The sequence below is a fragment of the Pteropus alecto genome, unplaced genomic scaffold (genome assembly GCF_000325575.1).
Source record: "Pteropus alecto unplaced genomic scaffold, ASM32557v1 scaffold146, whole genome shotgun sequence".
Taxonomy (NCBI): Eukaryota; Metazoa; Chordata; class Mammalia; order Chiroptera; family Pteropodidae; genus Pteropus; species Pteropus alecto.
Genome location: NW_006442107.1, coordinates 14,600,101 through 14,621,030, shown reverse-complemented (window position 1 = coordinate 14,621,030; position 20,930 = coordinate 14,600,101). Strand labels below are relative to the sequence as shown.

The window sequence follows — 20,930 nt, the reverse complement described above, 5'->3', positions numbered from 1 at the left end:
TGGCTGGTATAATTGAAAACAGGAAACGAGATAGTCTTTAACTGTTTTTTTCACTTTAGCTTTGGAATACTTGATTCATTTTGCTGTGGATTTTTCTCTTCCCAAATATTTCCTTAGACTAATATTAAAATTAACTTGCATGTCCAGACAATAATACATTAAGAGGAGAAAGTAGAAGCTCCAGAGCATCTTGTGGCAAAGGGACCATGTTAGAGTGGGAAAACTGACCATGGAATGGATTATCCACATGTTGATAATTAAGAAAGGACTGTCTGGCAAGAAAAAAATTGTTTGCTTGTGAATAAAATGGATGCACTCCACATATTTGGTGCATTCCTTTTTTGTGAGAATGTGCAGGCTTCACCATAAGCAGAGGCTGTCACGTAAGGGTGGGTGGCTGCCTGGCAAGTCTTCTCTACATTTTGAAGAATTGTATCTTGATTTGCTTTTGATCTACGAACAAGGAGTGTGTATTAATAATACACATTTTCATAATAATAGATATCTATTAAGTGCATATATCATCATGAGTCATGATGTTTGTAAATTTATTGCTATGAGCCCTCTCTGCAATTCGAGATAGCCGTTGGTGGGGATCGTTTTTTATGTGTGAGCACTTATTAAACTTAAAGGAAATTTGAAGTTGCAGTTCCTATAGCAACCACAGCTTAGATACATTACGAATTCACATATATTGATGTATTTAAATTAAACTCCCATATACAAATATAGTGTGATGAATTTAGAGTTGCTATGGAAATTGAGTCTAAGCGTTCTCTTTTCCTTAGAGACTTCAGTGTTCTAGATTTAAAATTAAATTAATAGAAATACTAGAAAAATGATTATAAAAAAGGCAATCAAAGGAATATAATAAAGTATTTGAACAATCATAATTAAATCCCTAAATGTAAATTTAAATAATCCTAACAGTGTTTTTCAAAAACTATATTGAATGTGTGAATACTCTCTCTCTCGATTATCTTTAATTTGAGGTACTCTGAGGCTGTTCATACAATCTTAATGAAGTGACTGTTTATTGATTTATTTGTTGAGCAGTGTGCACATTTGTTGAGCACCTGTAATCAAAGTAAGTATCGCTTGTCACCTGCTATGGGGAGAGAAGTGTTTCTTTTACTTCCCCAAAACGATTGTTTTGTTTCTTAGGAGAGGCAGTGAAATGTTGCAGTTTATAGTGGTTTTTATCCTTGTTCTGATCTTGATTTTTATGACCCAGAATATGGTCTATCTTGGTCAATGTACTACATGTTCTTGAAATTAATTTGTATTCTGCAGTTGTTGGTTGTAAGTGTTTTAGAAATTTCAATTAGATGTAGGTAATGGATAGTGTCATTCATGTCCTCTATGTTTTTACTAATTTTTTTGTTGTTTAGTTCTGACAGTTGCTACGAAAAGGGTATTAGCATTGATTGTGGAATTGTCTGTTTCTCCCGTAATTCTCTCAATTTTCATTTCCTGTATTTAGGGCTCTGTTATTAGGTTTATATGTATTTGTAATTGTTATGTCATCTTGATGAAATGACCTTTGTATTTGATGATGTATTTCTCTTTATTATTGATAATACTCTTTGTCTTGAAGTTTATTTTATCTGATTTAATATAGCCACTCCAACTTTCTTATGCTCACTGTTTGCCTGGCATATCTTGCCCATGATAGGTTAAATTTTCACCTATCTTTGTCTTTATATTTCAAGTATGTCTCTTATACACAGCATATAATTGAGTCTTGCATTTTTATTCATTCTGATAATCTCTGAACATTGGAGTATCTAGTCCATTACAACTTAGCATAATTATTGATTTGATTGGATTTAGATCAACCATATTATCATTTGTCTTCTGCTTATCCCTTCTTTTTGTTTCTGTTTTTCCTTTCCTGTTGTCTTTTGAATTTAAAAATATTTTTAGCATTCCATATTAATTTATCTGTTGCCTTTTTAACTATCACTCTTTGCATTAATTTTTTTAGTGGTTGCTGTAAGGATTACAATATATTTTTTAACTTTTCACAGTGTACTTAGAATTAACATATTGCTTCATATAAAATGTAGGACCCTGGCAGCCATTCCCCCATCCTTTGTTATAGTTGGCATATGTATTACATCTACATAAATTATAAACTCCACAAGAAAATGTTAAAACTTTTATTTTAAACTGATACTGTCCAATACAATGGCTCTCGAGCACTTGAAATGTGCTTATTCTACATTGAAATGTGCTGTATATATAATGTATGTTGACTTTAGAAGACTTAGTGTGAAAAAAGAACATAAAACATTAATAATTTTTATATTGATTTTATGTAGAAAATATGCTTTGTGTATATTTTGCATATATTAAAGTTAATGTCTTTTAAAAAATATTTTTCTTGTCGCTACTAGAAAATTTTAAATTCCATGGTTTACATTATGTTTCTACTAGGCAGTGCTGCTTTAAACAGTCATAGGTATTTTTTACAGGAAGTAAGAGAAAAAATGGTTTTTCATATTTTTATCATTTGCAGTGTTCTTTATTCATTCCTGAACACCTGAGTTCCCTGCTGGCTTCATTTGTCTTCAAACCGAAGAATATTGTTTAGCATTTCTTGTAGAGCAGGTTCAATGGCAACAAATTCTTTGAGGGGTTTTTTTTCTGTAAATGTCTTTATTTCACCTTCATTCTTAAAGAATATTTCCCCAGATTAAGAATTCAAGCTGATCTTTTCTTTCTTTCTTTAAGCACTTTGAAAATGTTATTCCACTGTCTGTGGCCTCCAAAAATAAGAAGTGTGTGTTCATTCTAACCATTCTTCCCCTGTATGTAATATATTGTTTTTCTCTGGGAGCAGTCAAGGTTCCCTCTTTATCTTTGGTTTTCAGTAGAGTGGCTATGATATGCCTAATCATGGTTCTCTTCAAATTTATCTTGTTTTGGAGTTTATTAAACTTCTTAAATCTGTAGTTTATGTCTCTTACCATATTTAGGAGGTTTTCAGCCATTATCTTTTCAAATATTTCTTCACCTCCATTCTCTCTATTTTATCCTTCTGGGACTCCATTTATCCATATGTTAGAGCTTTTGAAATTATCCCATAATCCCCTGAGGTACTTTTCCAGTATTCTCTCTCTCCTTTAGATTAATATGTCTATTAATATATCTTCAAGTTTACCTTCTTTTTCCTCCATCATCTCCATGCTACTATTGAGCTTTTTTTTAAAACTTCAACTATTGCATTTTTTTCAGTTATAAAATTTCCATTTTTTTCTCTGCTGAGATTGCCAGACTTTTCATTTATTATGAGCATACTTTACTTCACTGAACATAGTTATGATAGCTGCTTTAAATTGTCTGCTAATTCTACCATTCTGACCATCTCACATTTGTCATCTGTTGATTATCTTTTCCTTTGAGAGTATATCACTTTTTCTTGGCGCTTCATATGTTGAGTAATTTTGGATTGTATCCCAGACATTGTGATGTCATGTTGTGGAGACTGGATTTTGTTATATTGCTCATAAGAGTGTTGACGTTTATGATTTAACAGGCACTTAACTCAATTAGGGTCCAAGTAAAAAGTATGAAAGAAGTTAAATTCCACTCAAGGGGCCCTAATCTTGGCTGCAGGCCTGTGTCTTTATTCAGGACTTCCTTTTCCTTGTTATTGTCAAGATGCAAGTTTTCATTCGCTTTTCAAGAAACTCTACTCTTTAAACACAAATGTTGGTCTCACGCCAAAGTCATTATTCTAAGAAATGCATTTTCCCATATCTTCTCTTTAGAATAGTATAGTCCATAATGTCATCTGACTTCCTAGAGCCCTGTTGGGTAGGCACAGGCACCCTTGTCCCTTCATGGTCTCCCTATCAAGATGAGTCATGCCTATTTATTCTTACAACTTCCCAGTGTGTATCTGCTTGATACTGCTATTTCACAGTCCCCAGCCACCTAACCACATCCTGCACTATCCTCATACCTACTTAGTTCTTCAAGGACCAAACGTTAATTTTAAGAGATCATGCAGTATCAACTCAAAACCAGAAAGAGATACATTTTTCTTATCAGTCCCAGAGTTAGTAAGACTTCTTTTCAAATAGATGTTAGCACTTCTCATTATTATGTGAACAGTGGTATGTATCTTTTACCCAATTCCTGCCCTATATCCACACATTACATCCCTTTGGCCTGTTTTTATTAAGAAATCACCTCATTGCTAAGGTGCATACACCAGTTAATGGCTGCTCTCTTAGCTACATTTAGAACTGCAAAAAAATGGAGAAAAACACTTACAATGGCCCAATTAAATTCTTAGAGGACATCCCCTGCTTCCTGGAAGGAGAGGGATATCGGTGGTTTTGTTCCTCCGGTTACACATCTACCATATGTAAGACATATAGGATTCATTGCTAGATATTGGGATAGTTTTCTCCTTAAAGAATAATTAAAGCTGCATGTCTCTACTTTTAATAATAAAAAAAACCGCAGCATGAAATATGAGAAGTGCTCCGCCTTTCCAGGATGCTGAATATCTGTGAGTCTGGAATACTGGGCACAGACAGGAGCAACGAGTCATGGAGAATTCAGAGGCTTCAGCTAGGACTCTGCTGGTGATGTCTGTGGATGAGCCCTGCATTTTTCATTTCCATCCTCATTCATTTGCTTATTGAGACAGCGTCCTTGACAAATTATTTACTAATTCAATTTCTAATTTTTAATGATTTTGCCTTTTTAAAATGAAGTATGTCATAGTTTTCTTTAAAACGAGGATGTTGTTAAAGCTTAAGAGAGCAAAACCTAAAAACTGTTATGGTGCTATGACCGTATGACTCTTTAAATCTAGTATGAATAGAATTTTTCATAAACGTTAAGGAAAACATTTAAAATGTAGGACTCATCAAATATAGAGGGAGTTAGCAAATATTTACTGAGAACATACTAAGTGCCAGCTATTGTTCTGAGCACTAATATGTACTACTGCAGTTTAGCCTCACAGCAGTCCTAAATGGTAGATAGTATCATTACCCCTATTTTAGAGTTGAGGAAACTGAGGCACAAAGAGGTTCAGTAACTTGCCAGGGTCACACCTTAGAAGTAGGGGACACAAGATTTGAAGCTTGACCTGTGATTCCAGAGTTCATACTCTTTCGAACTCTACTCTTAACCGTTGTATTAGATTGCCTCTCTCAAATATCATGGAAATGCTCTTGTTTTATGTTCTTATCTCCTCCCCACACTATACTGAACCACAGTAAACTTTCACAAACCAAATTCAAATTGCATAGTGTATAGAGGACATAAAAGGCTCTGCAGTGTATAAAGGCTTAAAACAGAACACATGCTGTTCTATTTGGAGAGCATTTTTTTTTTTTTAATAGTAATAATTTTTAAGAGTTCAAAAACATTCCCATTCATCCTTGCAACAGGCTCTCGGGTGAGAGGTACTTTGTTTTATCCACATTCATAAATGCAGGAACTGCAAAGAAAGCCACTGGTACCAGGCCTCTTATCAGCTCCAGAGCCGAAATGTGTATAAAGCCCAGAATACCGAGCCCTAGGTTAGCAGGGTTACTAATCTCCAATTTCCTAATCCTTCAACTAAAATAATTCTCTGAGTAGATGGTCTGGGTAATTTCAAAGTGAAGAATAAGCCCCTCTGACAAAACTGGCACGTATTTAAGCATGCCTTACTCTGTCCCCTCACACAGGACTTTGCGGAAGAGGGTCAGTGGCCTTCACTGTTGTCCCACCTGCACCTGGGAAGCAAACCATTCTTGCCCTTGTTTAAACAGTATTGGGTCCTTTCATAACCAGCACTGAGTCATTCTTTTATATATTGAAATATTAATTAGCTGAATCCCACGTGTTGTTCTGATGAAAGATTTTTTCTCTTTCCATAGGTACAATAATTTGGTGTTTGGCTTCTCAGCCTCACAATAAAACTTGTCAAGCCTCAAAAGGCAGTGACTTAGCATGTATTCTGTTTCCATAAGCAGAATATCACAGATCACCAGTGAACCTATTTTTCTTTATTATTAGTGACTTTCTTGTCACTTGGTATGCTGGGTGGGAATAGAAAAGTTTTGACTTGAAGAATTGTCTAGACTCCCTATGAATTGGGCGAACTGAACTATCAACCAATTCTGTCTTGTTCAGTCATTGTTTCCCCATTGCCTGATACATAGACGTTTCCTGTTTAGTATTTGTTGAATTTATTTAAATCGAATCACCGTGGTGTCCATTTGGATCGAGGGAAATGTAGTACTTTAGCCAACACACGGCTGTTTTTGAAGTTCTAACCAATCATCTCCATCACCTGAGGAGCCGCTTATACTGTAGCTTAGAATATAGCATGGTGCACTACAGGAGCTCAGAAAGTATTTCTTAAATAATTCCTATTTATTAGATTCCTTACCCTTTTTGTGAGAGCTTTACTTGAATTCTCATTTAGTCTTTCAGTAAATGTTTTTAAGGCACAGTCAGGTTTTATAGAAACATGGTGATTCAAAGAAGTTACAGCCTAGTGAGGAAACCCAAAAATAAATTAGACAATAACAGTAAAGTGAGGTGAGGGCTGTCCGGGTGTGTAGGAAGACCACCTGAGTTGGTCTTGTGTATTCTAGAAAGGTTTCTTGGGAAAAAATGAGGTTTGACCAAGACATAAAGAATGAGGAGAAGTTAGCCAGGCAAAGGGTACGGAAAAGAGCACTGCAAGAAGAAAGAACAGAGTGCTGAAGTCGGGAGAGAATGTGCTGTGTTCAGTGAAGTGCATTTTGTTCTGTACGAACAATGGTAAGAGAGGCTGCAGAGGTGAGCAGGGCCCTCGTATAACGGGTTAAGAGGTTGTATTCATGCTCTGTTGCTGCAAAAACAATTACTACAAATTTAGCAGCTTAAAAACATCACAGATGTATTGTCGACAGCTTCTAAAGTCCAGGCACAGCTTAGCTATTTTCTCACCGGGATGCAATCCAGGTATCTGCTGGAGCTGTGGTCTAATCAGGGGCTCACCTAGGGAAAGCTTCCTTGGGTTGTTGGCAGTTTTCTTGAGGCTGCAGGATTGAGGCTTCCGTTTCTTACTGGCAGCTGCTCTCTGTTTCTAGAGGCTGCCTGCAGTTCCTTGCTATGTGCATTTTTCCAGCATGGGCGCTTACTTCACGGGAGCTTCTTCAAGGCCAAGCAAAACAGTTATATTTATAGTACCGTAATTATAGATGTGCCATCCCATCACCTTTGTCATATTCTGTTGGTTGAAAGCAAGTCACAGATCCCACCCACACACTTGGGGAGGGGACCACACAAATATGGGAGCACCAGGAGGTAGAGATCATTATATGTGTGTGGGGACACATTGGATCTGTCAGTCACAGAGGTTGACACTTTAAAATGGGGGGACTACGGGAAGTCATTGAAAGGTGTTAAGCACAGGTCTGTTCTCTGGTGCACTGAACACAAGCAAGGGGTACAGTTATAATCCAGAGGACTAGCTAAGAAGCTGTTGCAGCAAACCATGTGGGAGAGGAGGGTGGCCTAAACAAAGATCGTGGCCATGTGGGATGTTAGAGACTTTAAGGAGATACAATCAACAGAACATGATGATGATTGGATATGAGAAGTAAAGGAGAGTGGAAGCTTAGGATAAATGATTAATAAACAAATTTCTGGCTTGGTGGTTGGTTGGTGGAAGCAGAGAACTCTGAAGCAGGCGCCAATTCAAGTAGGGTAGAGTGGATGATTCCAGTGGAGCTTTGCTCTGGTTCTCACTTGCCTGAGGTCCAAACTGCTCTGTGGCCTCAGACCAGGTCTCTCTTTGCAGGGGAGTCTGGGTAAGAGAGTGTTAATGGGAGACAACAGACTTACACCATCAGAAAAACAACCTAAAGCACTAGGCTTGCCAGTGGTAAGTCAATAGGGACTTTGACTGAACATCGTAAAGTAATTAAGTACTTGTGTTCCCCCAAAATGGCCATCAAAGCTTATAAGCTCTTTGCCTGAATGACTGCTTATGCTAGGAGTGGCACCCACTATTGCCACTGTCGTGGTTATATCTCCCTGTCTTTATTATCATTGGGCTGGCTCAGTTTGTTGGGTTCATTCAACCACCAGCTTTCTTCATTGCTACAGTAAAGAGACAAGGGGGTACATGCCTGAATTATTGTTGGGATTCTGCTGGTGCGTATCGTTTCCATGGGGGTGGGGGATCCTCACCATTCCTAGAGAGAACAATTGCTCTGAGAACAATTTAAAAACAGGAATTTTGAACTAAGGTGGTGATTAGTCGGCACCTAATATGTTTCAGACACACTTAATTTTCTAACAAGACAGGGGACATATGAAAAGTCAGAAGTTTATTGAAAGATATATATACCATGTTCAAATAACTATTTAAAAGTTAGAATTTTTAATACTCGAGCCATTTAAAGATGAAGAGTTCTTTCCTGCATTTTTTTTTCCCCGTAAGAAAAATTCTCTGAAACCAGAGTGACTCAAGCAGAGCTTGGAAAATACTGGAGAATCACATGATGGCTAAAAATAAGCACATCATCTCTAGCACGGACAGTAACCAGGGCAGAAGTAACTCAGTCCGTGAATGCTCACACTGGCTGGACGTGCTCAGTGGAGTCAGGCCCCCGTGCCCATGGCAGGAGCAGGCTTTGTGACGCTGGTCAGGAAGGGGCGCCCTCAGGCACCACTAGCTCTCAGTGCAGCAGCAGCTGCACCCTCGCTAGGCCCCTGACTTCCAGCGTAGCTCACTGCCTTGCCCTCCCGGGCAGAGCAGTTATCATACTGTGTAATAATCCTTGAGCAGTGGATTGGGTGGGACACCAGCTGACTCATCGCTCTTGTCACTGCCTGCTTTTCCTTCAGCACTCTCCTTAGGATCAGTAACTGATGCTATGGATGACAGAATGTCTTTGTTGCTGTTAATGTTACAAAATGTAGCTTGTGTAGAATGGCTGGACTTTTGGTGCCTGCTCTGTAGGGTATATAATAGGGTTTTCTAAACTATAGCATTGCATACGCTTTGCCAACAACAAAACAGAACTCATCTTCAGTATTCACTACTTATCCCCAGGGGAATAACTGCAATAGCTTCCCAACTGGCCGTTGCGCATCTGTCCTCACCCTCCCTACAGTCTGTTCTGCGCACAGCAGCAGAGTGAGCCTTTTAAAACCGAAGTCAGGTCCTGTCACTCCTCTGCTCAATTTCCTGTTTCCCTCAGAATGAAAGCCAACTTCCTGACAGTAGCCTGTGTGGTCCGACTTGACCTGCCTCCTCCAGTACCTCTCAAACCTTCTGTCCTTCTGCAGTGCCCATGCTCGCTCTGCCCAGCCTCCGGCCTGATTCCCAAACAGGCAAGGCAGGGCCTTCGCACTGGCACTAGGCCTCGCCCCTGCTTGGAATACTCTGCTCTTGCTGTCCAGAAAGCCAGCTTCCTCACCTCCCTCAGGTGTTTGCTCAGATCTTTCTCAGCGAGGCTTTGAAGAGGTAAGGGTTACTCCTGCAACTGGCTTGTCCCTCGTGGAGATCCTGGAAGTTGTAGCTACGGATTTGTTGCAAGAGATGTTGGCTTCTGGGAGGAATGAGCCTTCTGAGCCAGGGTGACACCCCCCGCCACGCGTCTGGTGTGGATCTCGCTCCTTGCATCTGTGCTGGACTCCTACCAAGAGAACTTAATGTTCCTGACCCTGTCTCTCTGAGTGGCCTTGGGCTGCATGTGGCCCCTGGAAGTCCTATGGGTCTGAGTGAAGAAGTGAGACTGGAGAAGACCCATGGTGGGCACTCAGGCCTTCCCTGACATTCTGTTTAAAACTGCCCCCTACCCACCCCCCAGCCGGCACGCCTTACCCCTGCCTACTCTTCTCTCTTCCACAGCATTTACCTTCTAGTTTACTAGGCCACTTACTAATGAATTACGTTATTTCTTATTATTTAATGTCCTCCACTAGAACAGATTCCACAAGGACAGGCACATTCTGTGTTTCATTCATTATTTTCTCCAATCGCCTGTAGCTTGCAAGGTATACAGCAGGGGTTCAGTAAGTATGTGCTGTATGAGGGAATGAATCAGAGTGATTTTAGAAGAAGCACAGAGACTTGAGCTACAGCAGACTCATTTTCAAGATAGTTCATGGAATGGGGCGAACCTTGTGGGAGGAAGACCTGGTATGGAGTTGTGTATCGTTCACTTTGACCCTAAGGAGGCAGTGGTTAAGAGTGAGGGCCCATCAATAGGTTATTAATAAATTTTTGTAAAGATTTTCTTTAAATGAGTCTCATTTCCTTATTTCAGCAGGTTTTTACATTGCTGGTGTTTAGGAACGGGAAACCTGTGTATGTTTTCATCATTAGTTGAGTCTGGTCTCATTTGCTGAGTAAGAATAATGTAAGCTAATATTTATTGAGCACTTACTATGTGCCAAGCTCTTATGTAAGAGCTTTTTGTCTATTCATCTATTTGTCTCAACTCTGGGAAGTGGGCACTGCTATTCCTATCTAAAACATAAGAAAATCCAGGTAGCAGCAGAAATCACACCACCCAGCAGGTAGCAGAGCCGGGATTCCTATGAAGGCCACTGAGCTGCAGGTCCCCTACCCAAACCACTGCCTTCCTAGGGGCAAGGTGAAGGATACCCAACTTCATTCCAGGTCTTCCTTCCCACAAGATTAATATGCTTCATGCTTGGCTGTACAGAGTGCCCCAAGCTGCTCGAAAGAGGAGCCTGCCTACTTTTATGAGCCGACACTAAAGTAGCAAAAAGGAAGATCCAGACTTTGCCGCTGACTGCACTAGCTGGACAGAACCCTAAGGGCTACAAACTACTAAGTTTAGAATAAAAGAACTAACCTCTTAATGGTCTCATGAATCAGGGCATCCTAGAACCCTGTTAAAAGTTCCATTTGGGCTGAACTCTGGCCACCAAGTCATTTTTTTTTTTTTGCCCCCAGAGCAGATTATAGAGTATACACAGTAAAGGAATGGAGGCACTTTTGATGGAAAGGATTGGATCTTGAACTTGCAGTAATAAGAATTGTGTGGGAGATGTCATATTGCAGTGTGATAGCTCTCGTGTCAGTGTAGTCACTTAGAAGACCCTCTTTCTGCGGGAATTCTCTCTTCTCATCAGTCCAGCCCCCTTCCCTTTCCCCCAGCACTGGCCTTACTTATTTAACAGAGCTCATTATCTCAGTTAAAAAAATCTATTTGCCAGCATAAAGGGGACAAGGAAGTAATGTCAGATCCATCCACAAACAACTAATCAAAGTAGATGAGATGTATCTTCTGCCACATTTCAGTTGTTCTGTGGGATTTTGATTTGTTTTTATTGAGCTATAATTGACATACAAACATATTTTAGGTATATAGCTCTGGGAGGAATGAGCCTTCTGAGCCAGGGTGACACCCCCTGCCACGTGTCTGGTGTGGATCTAACCACACATAGTTAAACAGTTTTTTCTTGTGATGAGAACTTTTAAGATCTCTCTTTGCAACTTTCAAATATACAACACAGTAACATTAACTGTAGTCACCATGCTGTACAATACATCCCAGGACATTCATTCTATAACTGGAAGTTTGTACCTTTGACTACCTTTCACCCATTTTGCCCACGCCCCACCTCAGCAGAGTTTTTAACTGAGTGAGGCCCAAGGGTGAAGGGAATATTCTTTCAAAGCAGGGGATGATCAGAAGAGTGGTTGCTTCCTGAACGTGTGTATGTGTGTGCGTGCGCGCATGTGCGTGTGTGCATGCACATGTTTTTAATGTCTCTGTGGTTCTTGTCAACAGCATTAACGTCATATTTTTAGCTCTTCTGTTTATGATTTTGGCACACAGAATACGGCAGATTATGTGAGAAGAATTTCTAAATTCCATCAGAGCCCTGGCCATGAAGGATAAGCCAAGTACAGTGCTTTTATTTGCTACATCATTCTGAATTCATTGGGCCTCATATGCCCAAAATGTAGCATTTTCCATAGACTTTACACAAGCTACTAATTATTGACATTAGATACAGTGATGCTCTGGCTTCACTAAGGCAATGAATCAAGCCACTCTTTGTTTTTTACAAGTATGGTTAAAATGTCTTAGAATCATATTTATACCCCAAATCTTTAAGGCATTAAGAACCAACTGCTCAAAGACTAGCATTATAAATTATGTCCATATCTAGTGGGTAAAGTCAGGGAATTATAGGGACTTGTACAGAATTTATGTCTGTTTTCCTCTGCTTCTGTAACTCCTTTTTATTTTGAAAGGCAAAATTAGGGAGGGAGAGAAAAGCTTGAGGGAAAATGATTCTCGTAAAACAGTGCTACCGCTAATTATGTTTTCAGGACGTCATCAAATGCAGCTTGAAAAAAATTGAAATGTTTGATAGCTGCAAGAAAAAAAATCTGTATTTGTATTATAACCAAAGTAGATACTCTTTGAAAGCCATTATGTAAATGTTTTTCACATAAGTATCAATGAGCCAGGAGTCATGGGAAGGCAGAGTGCGATCACCATTGGACTTGGGGGCATTCTAGGAAGCAGGAAGGCAGCTGTTGAAGACCCCACTGTCCAACACCAGGATTGCATGCTGTCAAGGACATTATTGAGTCAGTTCACAAAATTGGAATACATATGGTAGCTTACATAAAGTATCTTATCAATGTTAAATTTACTGACATTGCTAACTGTACAGTTTTCTGATAACATCCTTATTATAGCAACCCAGGCAAGTGGGAAAAGAATATTAGGCACCCCCAAAAGCTGGGTACACTTTAGAGAATGGTTTTTTGAAGGAGACAGTAAGACTTTTTAAAGCAAAAAATATATAGTTCTTAACTGTCTAATGAGGGTAATATACTGTAGGATATTGTCTACTATTATTTATTCTAAAAAGTAAACCACAAAATCATTAAACATAATGAACAAATGATTTCATTTTCATTTTTATAAATTTTAGTATTTAGTATTTGTTATTGTCTGTTAATCAGGTGATAGCTATGAGAGGTAAATTACTTCCATATCAAATTACAGCTTTTGTGATGATTTGAAGAGCTCACTTTGCATTCTTTTGAAAATAAGCGTTTTAGTTTAACCCTTAATTGCATGTTTTTTCAAAACTCTAAACTTCTAAAGACACTAAGAACTACTTCCTGCTTTTCCTGTTGCACTCTTTGCATTTATTCATTAGAAGGTATAAGAGTACAGTTAACTAGTGCTAATCTCTCATATCATCATTCATCAGATATTTACTTCCATTATGTTCCTTTCAAAACAACTTAATCAAAATTTCAAAACCCCTAGTATTTAAATTTCAAATACTAGTTACTTAATGGATCTATTACTAAAATTCCCAGATTTGTTTTCCATTCTCTCCTTTCTCCAGCCTGCACTGCACTCCCAGTTAGGGGGCTGCCAAGGGCGAGACAGAAGCTGTTCTGTCCTCCCTCCTGTAGCAAGTACTGGTTACGGTGTGGACCAAACCGCCTCTCTACCATCCCCAGAGGATGCCCAGCCTGATTTCATTGCCTTCTTCTTTCTCACCTCAGATTAACCCACACACTCCCGGCATGCGTGCCAAGGTGAATACTAGGGGTTCTGAGCCCCAACTGACCTTCACATTATCCGTGAAACACACATGCCACTTTAAGGCTGAGACTGAACCACAGTTTGGGGAGACAGACCCCCACAAGTATATCTAAGTAACAAGGGATGTGTTTTCTCAAGAAAAATCAGGTTTTCCTGTGAAGCTATGCGCAGCTGGAAACGGGACAGCAGTAACTGCTGTCAGTAACTGCAGCAGTTCTGGCCTCTGCCATGAGCCACATAGAGCGTGTCTCCCATGCTCTGTTTCCCTCCCAGGCAGCTTCCTCCGCTTATTTATAGTTTCCTTTCCCTGATAACTTGGCCTTGCACGGGGCTTTGGCTTGCCGCGACCTTTTCTACTTTTACTTCGTACCGAACATTTCAGGTTTTTTTCCAGCTGCGTTTGTTGATGTCCTGAAAATATAATTAGTGGTAGCCCTGTTTTACAAGCAGTCAGCTTCTATTCCTTTCATGTTTTTCTTTTACAATTTACATGAGACTGGATAACGCAGAACGTATAAGAACATTGAGTGTGTTTGATGAACCTCCTCAGTTATTATACCCAGCCGCATCATAGTTGCTGACCTGCTTCAGGAGGACTGCCTGGAGTGGGGGTGGGGGGTGGGTCACATGTTCCCCAGGGAAGTCCCTTCTGCAGGGCTGTCTCCTTCAGAGGAGACCAGTGAACCTGGCAGAGACTTGGACAGCCTGGGTGCAAACTACCTTCCTCCTCCCTACTCAGTTAACCGTTTACTGACTGAATTTACCCACTGTGATTGGTGTGGGAACATAAAGTGGTAAACAAAACAGATGCACTGCTACCTTGTGGAGTTTGTCTAACAGGAGAAGTAGGCATTAAATAACTACAGCAGTCCCTTAAATCCACAGGGGATACTTCCAAGACCCCTAGCAGATGCCTGAAACCGTGGATATACCGAATCTTATATATATGATGTTTTTTTCCCTATACATACAGACCTAAGATAGTTTAATTTATAAATCAGGCACAGTAAGAGATTAACAACAATAATAAAATAGGACAGTGATAACAGTATACTGTAATAAAGTTATATGAATGTGGCATTATTAAGTAAAATAAGGGCTACTTGAACACAAACACTGTGATACTTTGATAGTGATCAGATAACCAAGGTGGCTACTTAGTGACTAACGAGCTGGCAGCATATACAGTGTGAATATGCTGGACAAAGGAATGGTACAAATCCCAGTGGGACAGAGCAGGATGGCACAAGATTTCATCATGCTACTCAGTCCTTATGCAGTTTCAAACTTATGAATTGTTCATTCCTTGAATTTTCCATTTAATATTTCAGTCAGCGGTTGACCACAGGTTGAAACTGCAATGAGCAAAACCGTGGATCGGATAAAGGGGAGAGTACTGTGTACCATTACAGCTGTTGGGTGCTATGCTGTGGCTTCTCAGAGCAGTTAACATCCAAGCTAAGACCTGGAGGATGGTAGACTTAGTCACTCAGAGGAGGAGGAGTATTTTAGGTAGAGGGAACACAGCCCAAATCATACTCTGTGGTCAAGTAGTCTAGAACACTGTGAATGCTGGATGTGGCCATGCCTGGGGATTCTTAGATAGATGACTGTCACTCCCACGAGACCGTCAGCTCCCAGAGAGCAGAGATCACTACCTGGCTCATGGTTGACCATAGACAGTCTTTGATCTGCTTTCTGTTAGACTTTCTTTAAATTGAAGTATGATGTATCGCTTATAAAAAGGTCTGAAGTAACTTAATTTTTCAAAGGCTGCTTCCCCAGCCAGGCTGGCTGGTGACTGCCCTTGGAGAAGGCTCTTTGCCAGGTCAGCATATCCTCACCCTGCCTCTCCTGCTGTTCTCCCTGTTGGCTTGGCCTTTAATTAGAGAACCTGGCCAATGGGACATGGACATAGTGTTCCGGGAGTGTTTCGTATGGGCTTCTACAGAGATGAAGGATCACAAATAAAGCAGACTGTCAGCTCTCTAGAATCTTTGGAAAGTTCTGCAGAGATGAGATTTCTGGGTCACTGAAGAGTTACCCTTTGAATATCAATTTCATTTTAAAATATTTTAAGAGTATGACGCTGTCAGTGCCTCTTAAGGATATATATGACTTTGCATCTAAAACTAATGACTTCAGGCACCTAAAACATATAAGTCTAAGTTTTATAGTCCTCCTGTTTGCTACTTTATAATTAGGAGAGTGTTTGAAACTTGTAACTGCTGTCAGCACACTTAGCCTTCATAACCCCTTGCCTCTTCTTTCTAATCTGTCGGTACCGATAAACTGTAAAGTTAGAAATCAATGTAAAATTGAATGAATTGTTCATTCAGGTTTTCTTTGCTTGTTCATGTATGTATTTAAATATTTTTTCCTTTAACATATATATGTTCAGCCAAGCATTGTGCTAAGCACTGGTGTTGCAAAGCGGAATGTAACATTCTCCTTGCCCTCCAAGAGCCTTGTAGAGGAGCAGAGTATGGGACATTCTGGTGAAGAATGGGGCCAGTAGGAGCACACAGGAGGAGGACCTACACCGGACTGAGCTGCCACCTAATCAGAACCACGTTCAGAGTAAAAGAGCATGGGTGGGCCCCGTAACAACCCTGAATTTCTTAATCCGTGAAGTGTATAAACTTCATTGCATATACCTTGCACCCTCTGTTTTGGCTGCTGAGGCCATTTCCTATATCTGTGCTATGTTCTAGATAGTGAGAGAGCCTATCACGAGCCAAGCTCCATGTAGGTGAGGTCTTACCTGAAATCACTGGTCTTTTTTTTTTTTTTAATTTATATCCTTATTAGTGATGCTTTTGAATCATTTGGTTAAGGTGCTGATCCCCGGATCTCCCCGTTATGTAAAGGTTTATCTTTTCCCTGTATAGTAAGTAATTATAGGGTAATACCTTGAGACATGTGAATTTCTTGTTTCCCAAAAACCTCTCATTTAATGTTTTAGTCTATCAGTGAACCTTTCCTGAACTAGTTCTGAGTGTTGCAAAGGTATGATTTTTCTAGTTCTAACATTTCTTCTACTGTCAGTGTTCTATAAAGATCTTTATATTCCTCCCTTCCGCCCCACCCCCAATAGTATGGACTAGGCTTTTATTTAATCGATGCATTACAGTGCGCTGCTGCCTGTATTCTTTTTGGTGTGCACTCTCTCCCAAGTGTGTCTAGTTGGGCGCCCCATCGAGCTGGCGGCCCTTGTAGCCTTTGACACTAACCCTTGAGCACAGCCTTCCTTTTGACACAAGGTGTTGCAGCCCGCCTTGCACTGTCCCTGCCCCCGCTCCTGGAATCGGCCGTTTCTCCAGTAGCCCTTTTATTGCAGAATAAAATTTTAAAACCAGCACTTGGGCACCAGGAATGTTTACTGCGATGGAGATGTCACTGTGTCCAGGCTCTTTCAGTAGCTAAAGCCAGAAAATATATTAAAAGAGAAAAAAAAATACATTCGTATTGATATTTCTTCTAAAATTTTAATCTCTGATAAGGTCTTTTTCTTCTTGGAAAGGCAGCTTGTAGGGATGCTTTGAGTTTAAGAACCTTTCCCCTTAAAAAAAAAAAATTTAAAACCCTCTTCTGTAACTCTTATCTCTCTGGAAGAAGAAAGGACAACTGCATTAATCTCATGTTACTTGAGGGAAAAAAAATAGGAATTTAAATTAATTGCCTAAAATGACACTGTCATTTTATCGTGTTTGCTCTTTCTATGTGTATTTGTGCTACTTCTGCTATGGGAGGGGATCACTGGCAGTATCTCTTATACATTTTAATAAACTTTTTTATATCATACATTTGCTATGTTTCTAAAAGGCATTTTTAATGTTGCCAATATTTATAATTTATTCTGGTTACTTTCAGGTGCAGCTAAATCAAGTCCAGCATCTAAACCAGGATCCACACCTTCTCGTCCCTCATCAGCCAAAAGGGCTTCATCCAGCAGCTCAGCATCCAAATCTGATAAAGATTTGGAAACACAGGTCATACAGCTTAATGAACAGGTAACTCATCATCCCTGGCCCTGTGTCTGGGCGCAGTGACAGGTGTAAGGGGAGAGGAAGCAAAACCCTCTAGGCCTGGGATAAGGGGGGCAAGGTGAGGCACAATCAGTGATTGCAAGTAAGAATAAAAGGAATTGTTCGGGCAGATAAAATCGGTGGCCCATTATGAATAAAAGATGTTAGTCACAAACCTCAAAGCTGTACATTGAGACAGAAGGACAGATGACTCAGCCCCAGGTAAATGCAAGCTTGCAAGCCAACCTCCCCCTCCCTGTAGCTCAGCACTGGTCATGAGCTCCAGGCTAGACCATAGCCTACCTCCACTTCTTGCCCATCTAGATGGAGTTAAAAGCTTTAGGGTTGGTCCCCCTTCCTCCTTTCTTCCCTTCAGCAACTATTTGCTAAGCCTGTTCTATGTGACAGACACTGTGCTTGATGCTAATAATATATAACAGTAGCAAGATAGAGACCTTCCCTCCCCTCGTAGAACGTACAGCGATTGTGCAGGTTAGACAGTTACACAAGCTAAACCAAAAACCCTGACACTTCCCACAACAGCCAAAGTTTGTTACCACAGAAATACTGAACCCAATTTTGGGGTGATCAGAAAGTCCACAGTTGTATTTTAAGTAGAACTTTCCTTTTTATCTAATATTCTTCATGATTACAGTAAACCTATTGCCTTTGAGATTTTCTATATAAAAGCTTAGGTACGCTTTCTAGCTAACAAATAGCTCATTTTGCCAAAGATTATATATACATAGTTTTCAAAGTAATAAACCAGTTGGTAGGGAAGGGCTCCTTGCAAAAGCCACCTACCCTGGTCCTGAGTTAGGAGGGGAGGGTCTTTTATCCTGGCTTCTCCCACCACTGGGAGAGGAGCCTTTGAGGTCCTCAGGCTGTTCCCAGCTGGGCTGGCTGGGCCATTCCCCGTGATTAATCTGATCTTGATGAGCCAGCAAGAGTGTGGAAACCGTTTTTGAAATAATTGTATATTTGCAGTCAAGAACCTAGTTTAAAAGCAGGCAGTTGTTTAGCGAGGGTGTTTCTTTATAATTCTGATCACTTTAATGAAAAAGGTGAAACATTAAGTCATCCAGTGGGTGGGACTTTGATTTAGAAACTGTGGAATGTTCTTATTACCTGCTGAGTCTCAGTTTGAGCCCATACAGCATTTCTAGTAATGAGTTCTCCGATGAAAGGCAGTTAGGACAGCCTTAACAAGCCTTGAGCCACATGCCTCAGGCTGCAAGCAAATGGGGTAAACATAAAAAGCATCGGGCATGGGTCCGTGATACTTTAGATTTATAACTCTTTTCTCTTTAGGTACTCCGATTCTGCTACCTTCATTATCTCATGTTTCTTCATGGTTTGGCTCTTCCCTGTCATCCTCCTCTGCCACACCCAGGTTCCCAACCCTCCAGCCCAAAGTGTGACCACATGGGAACCCCGAGGTGCTTCCTGCCCCTCTCTCCCTTACAGCCTTAACCAGCCAGCCCCACTTTTCCTTGAAGTGGGCTGTGCTTCCATTAGCTCTGCGGTCACACAAAGAACCCCATGTCCCCAAGGGGTATGACCTTGTCCTACCATCCAGATGCCACTCTGGAGAGGAGAGAGTGAGAAGCGAGGAACATTCTAGTGGTCTTCCGCCTCCTTGTTATAATTCCCTCATTACTTCCAAAAGGCTTCACTTCCCTGCCTGCCCCCTGAGGCATTCACTTAGAGCAGTGTGCCTGCCCCTCACCTCCCGTTCGGTCAGAGGGAAGGTCATACACACCCTAAATTGCGAGCCGCCATTCAACTAGCTAGTGAGCTCTTACTCCAGATCCATTTCCATGGTTCTCTGTTACTGCTCCCTCCATTTTCTGTTTTTGAAGCCTGCAGGGTGTCACCTTCAGGGTGTCCCCTGAAGCTGGCAGGGGGCCACAGAGGCATCACTGTGTTAGATCTGAGGACACTAATACAAGGGAATGGCTGAGTGAAAATGCCTGGGCTGAAGAGTGACTTACAATAGCAATAGAGAAAGCGACAAGTGCCATAAACTTTAAGAATCTCATTTACTCAGCCTCGTGCCTTTTTTCAGGCAGTCTCCCATGACGTACTATGGAAGTACCACTGGTGCTAGATGATTCCAGTGATAGAAATGAATCAAAAGACATCACTAAAATAATTAGGGACAGTTTCTAGAAAGCAGGTTAGCAAACAGGCAGTGGGGTGGAGTCACTGCTGTGCTCAGGGACGGCGGGAGGGCAGGGGGAGGGGGGGCGTGGCAGGTGGGGTGCAGAGAACGGGCATTGGTTAGCCCAGGCAGACACTGTGGCTCGGACTGTGAGGCTGGAAGGACCCACAGTGGGGACACTGAGAGGGGAGAATTGGGAAAAGAACTTGTCCCTTCCCCAGCATCCCCTCCACTGCATAGACTTCCGCTGTGACTTGTGAGGGGGCAGGGAGGCATTGGGCTTTATGAGTGGGACTGCGAAGATGGAATTTCAGTTGCCAATTGATCTTTCATCATATAATTTAGCTCCTGTTGGTTTTTACTAGGGAATGTTTGTAGCTGTGCATCTATTACCTAATGCATCTGGAATACCACCAAAGGCTGACTTGGGCTGGGTATTTCTACAAAGGCTCAGCTCTTTGCTCATCATGCAGACCAAAGCACTCTTTAGAGGCAGACAAATCTAGTTTTTGTGAGTCAACTGTGTCCAGAGACCTTCCTTGCCTGTGCAGGGGGAGCTGGCAGACACCAAAACTGCCACAGATCCATCTGCTGGCACCAGTTCAGGCTTCGGATGGATTCTGTGGCCAAGCCCGGGGAGGGCGTTGATCTGTGTTAAAGCAATGAAGGCTTTCTAGAATAAAGGGCGTTTTCTTTCTCCTGGAACTCAGGTTGCTGGTTACCTTCAATTTTTACCAATGTCCAAGCAATTATATTATCAGAAATAAGAGTTAAATGTTAGCAAACGAATGTTCTACTGCTTGGTGAGCAGCTACATGAGGTCATCAGCGAGGTGAACTCTGAGGAAACAGCATCCCTGGGTCTTATAGGATGGATTCGAGTTTGTGAGGTGTGCAGGAAGGGCTGGACACTGTGTGTGCTCAGTACATTTGAATGAATCACTGATTTCACACAGATAAATAGTGTGTACAAAAGCCCAGAGTTATTAGAGAAAGAAGAAAAATTTCCATTCCAAAAGTAATGCTTGGAAATTCTGTTAAGAGCGATTTCAACATACAGAAAGATTTCACCTGAAGAAAACCATGAACGATTTAATTTACCTTCTAAAGAATATTGTCTGCATAAATATAAAATGCATAAAGGATAAAAAAAAATGTCGAGGGG

General features: G+C 40.8%; 1 protein-coding gene across 3 annotated transcripts in view; it reads left to right on the top strand.

The window, feature by feature from the left end:
• Nucleotides 1-20,930, top strand: part of MAPRE2 (microtubule associated protein RP/EB family member 2) — a 128,405-nt gene that overhangs the window by 103,467 nt on the left and 4,008 nt on the right. For all 3 annotated transcript variants that reach the window (XM_025038678.1, XM_006919972.3, XM_006919973.2), the window contains one exon: nt 17,448-17,587. In XM_025038678.1, coding sequence (XP_024894446.1) covers nt 17,448-17,587 — 140 coding nt within the window. The remainder of the gene's footprint in view (nt 1-17,447; nt 17,588-20,930) is intronic.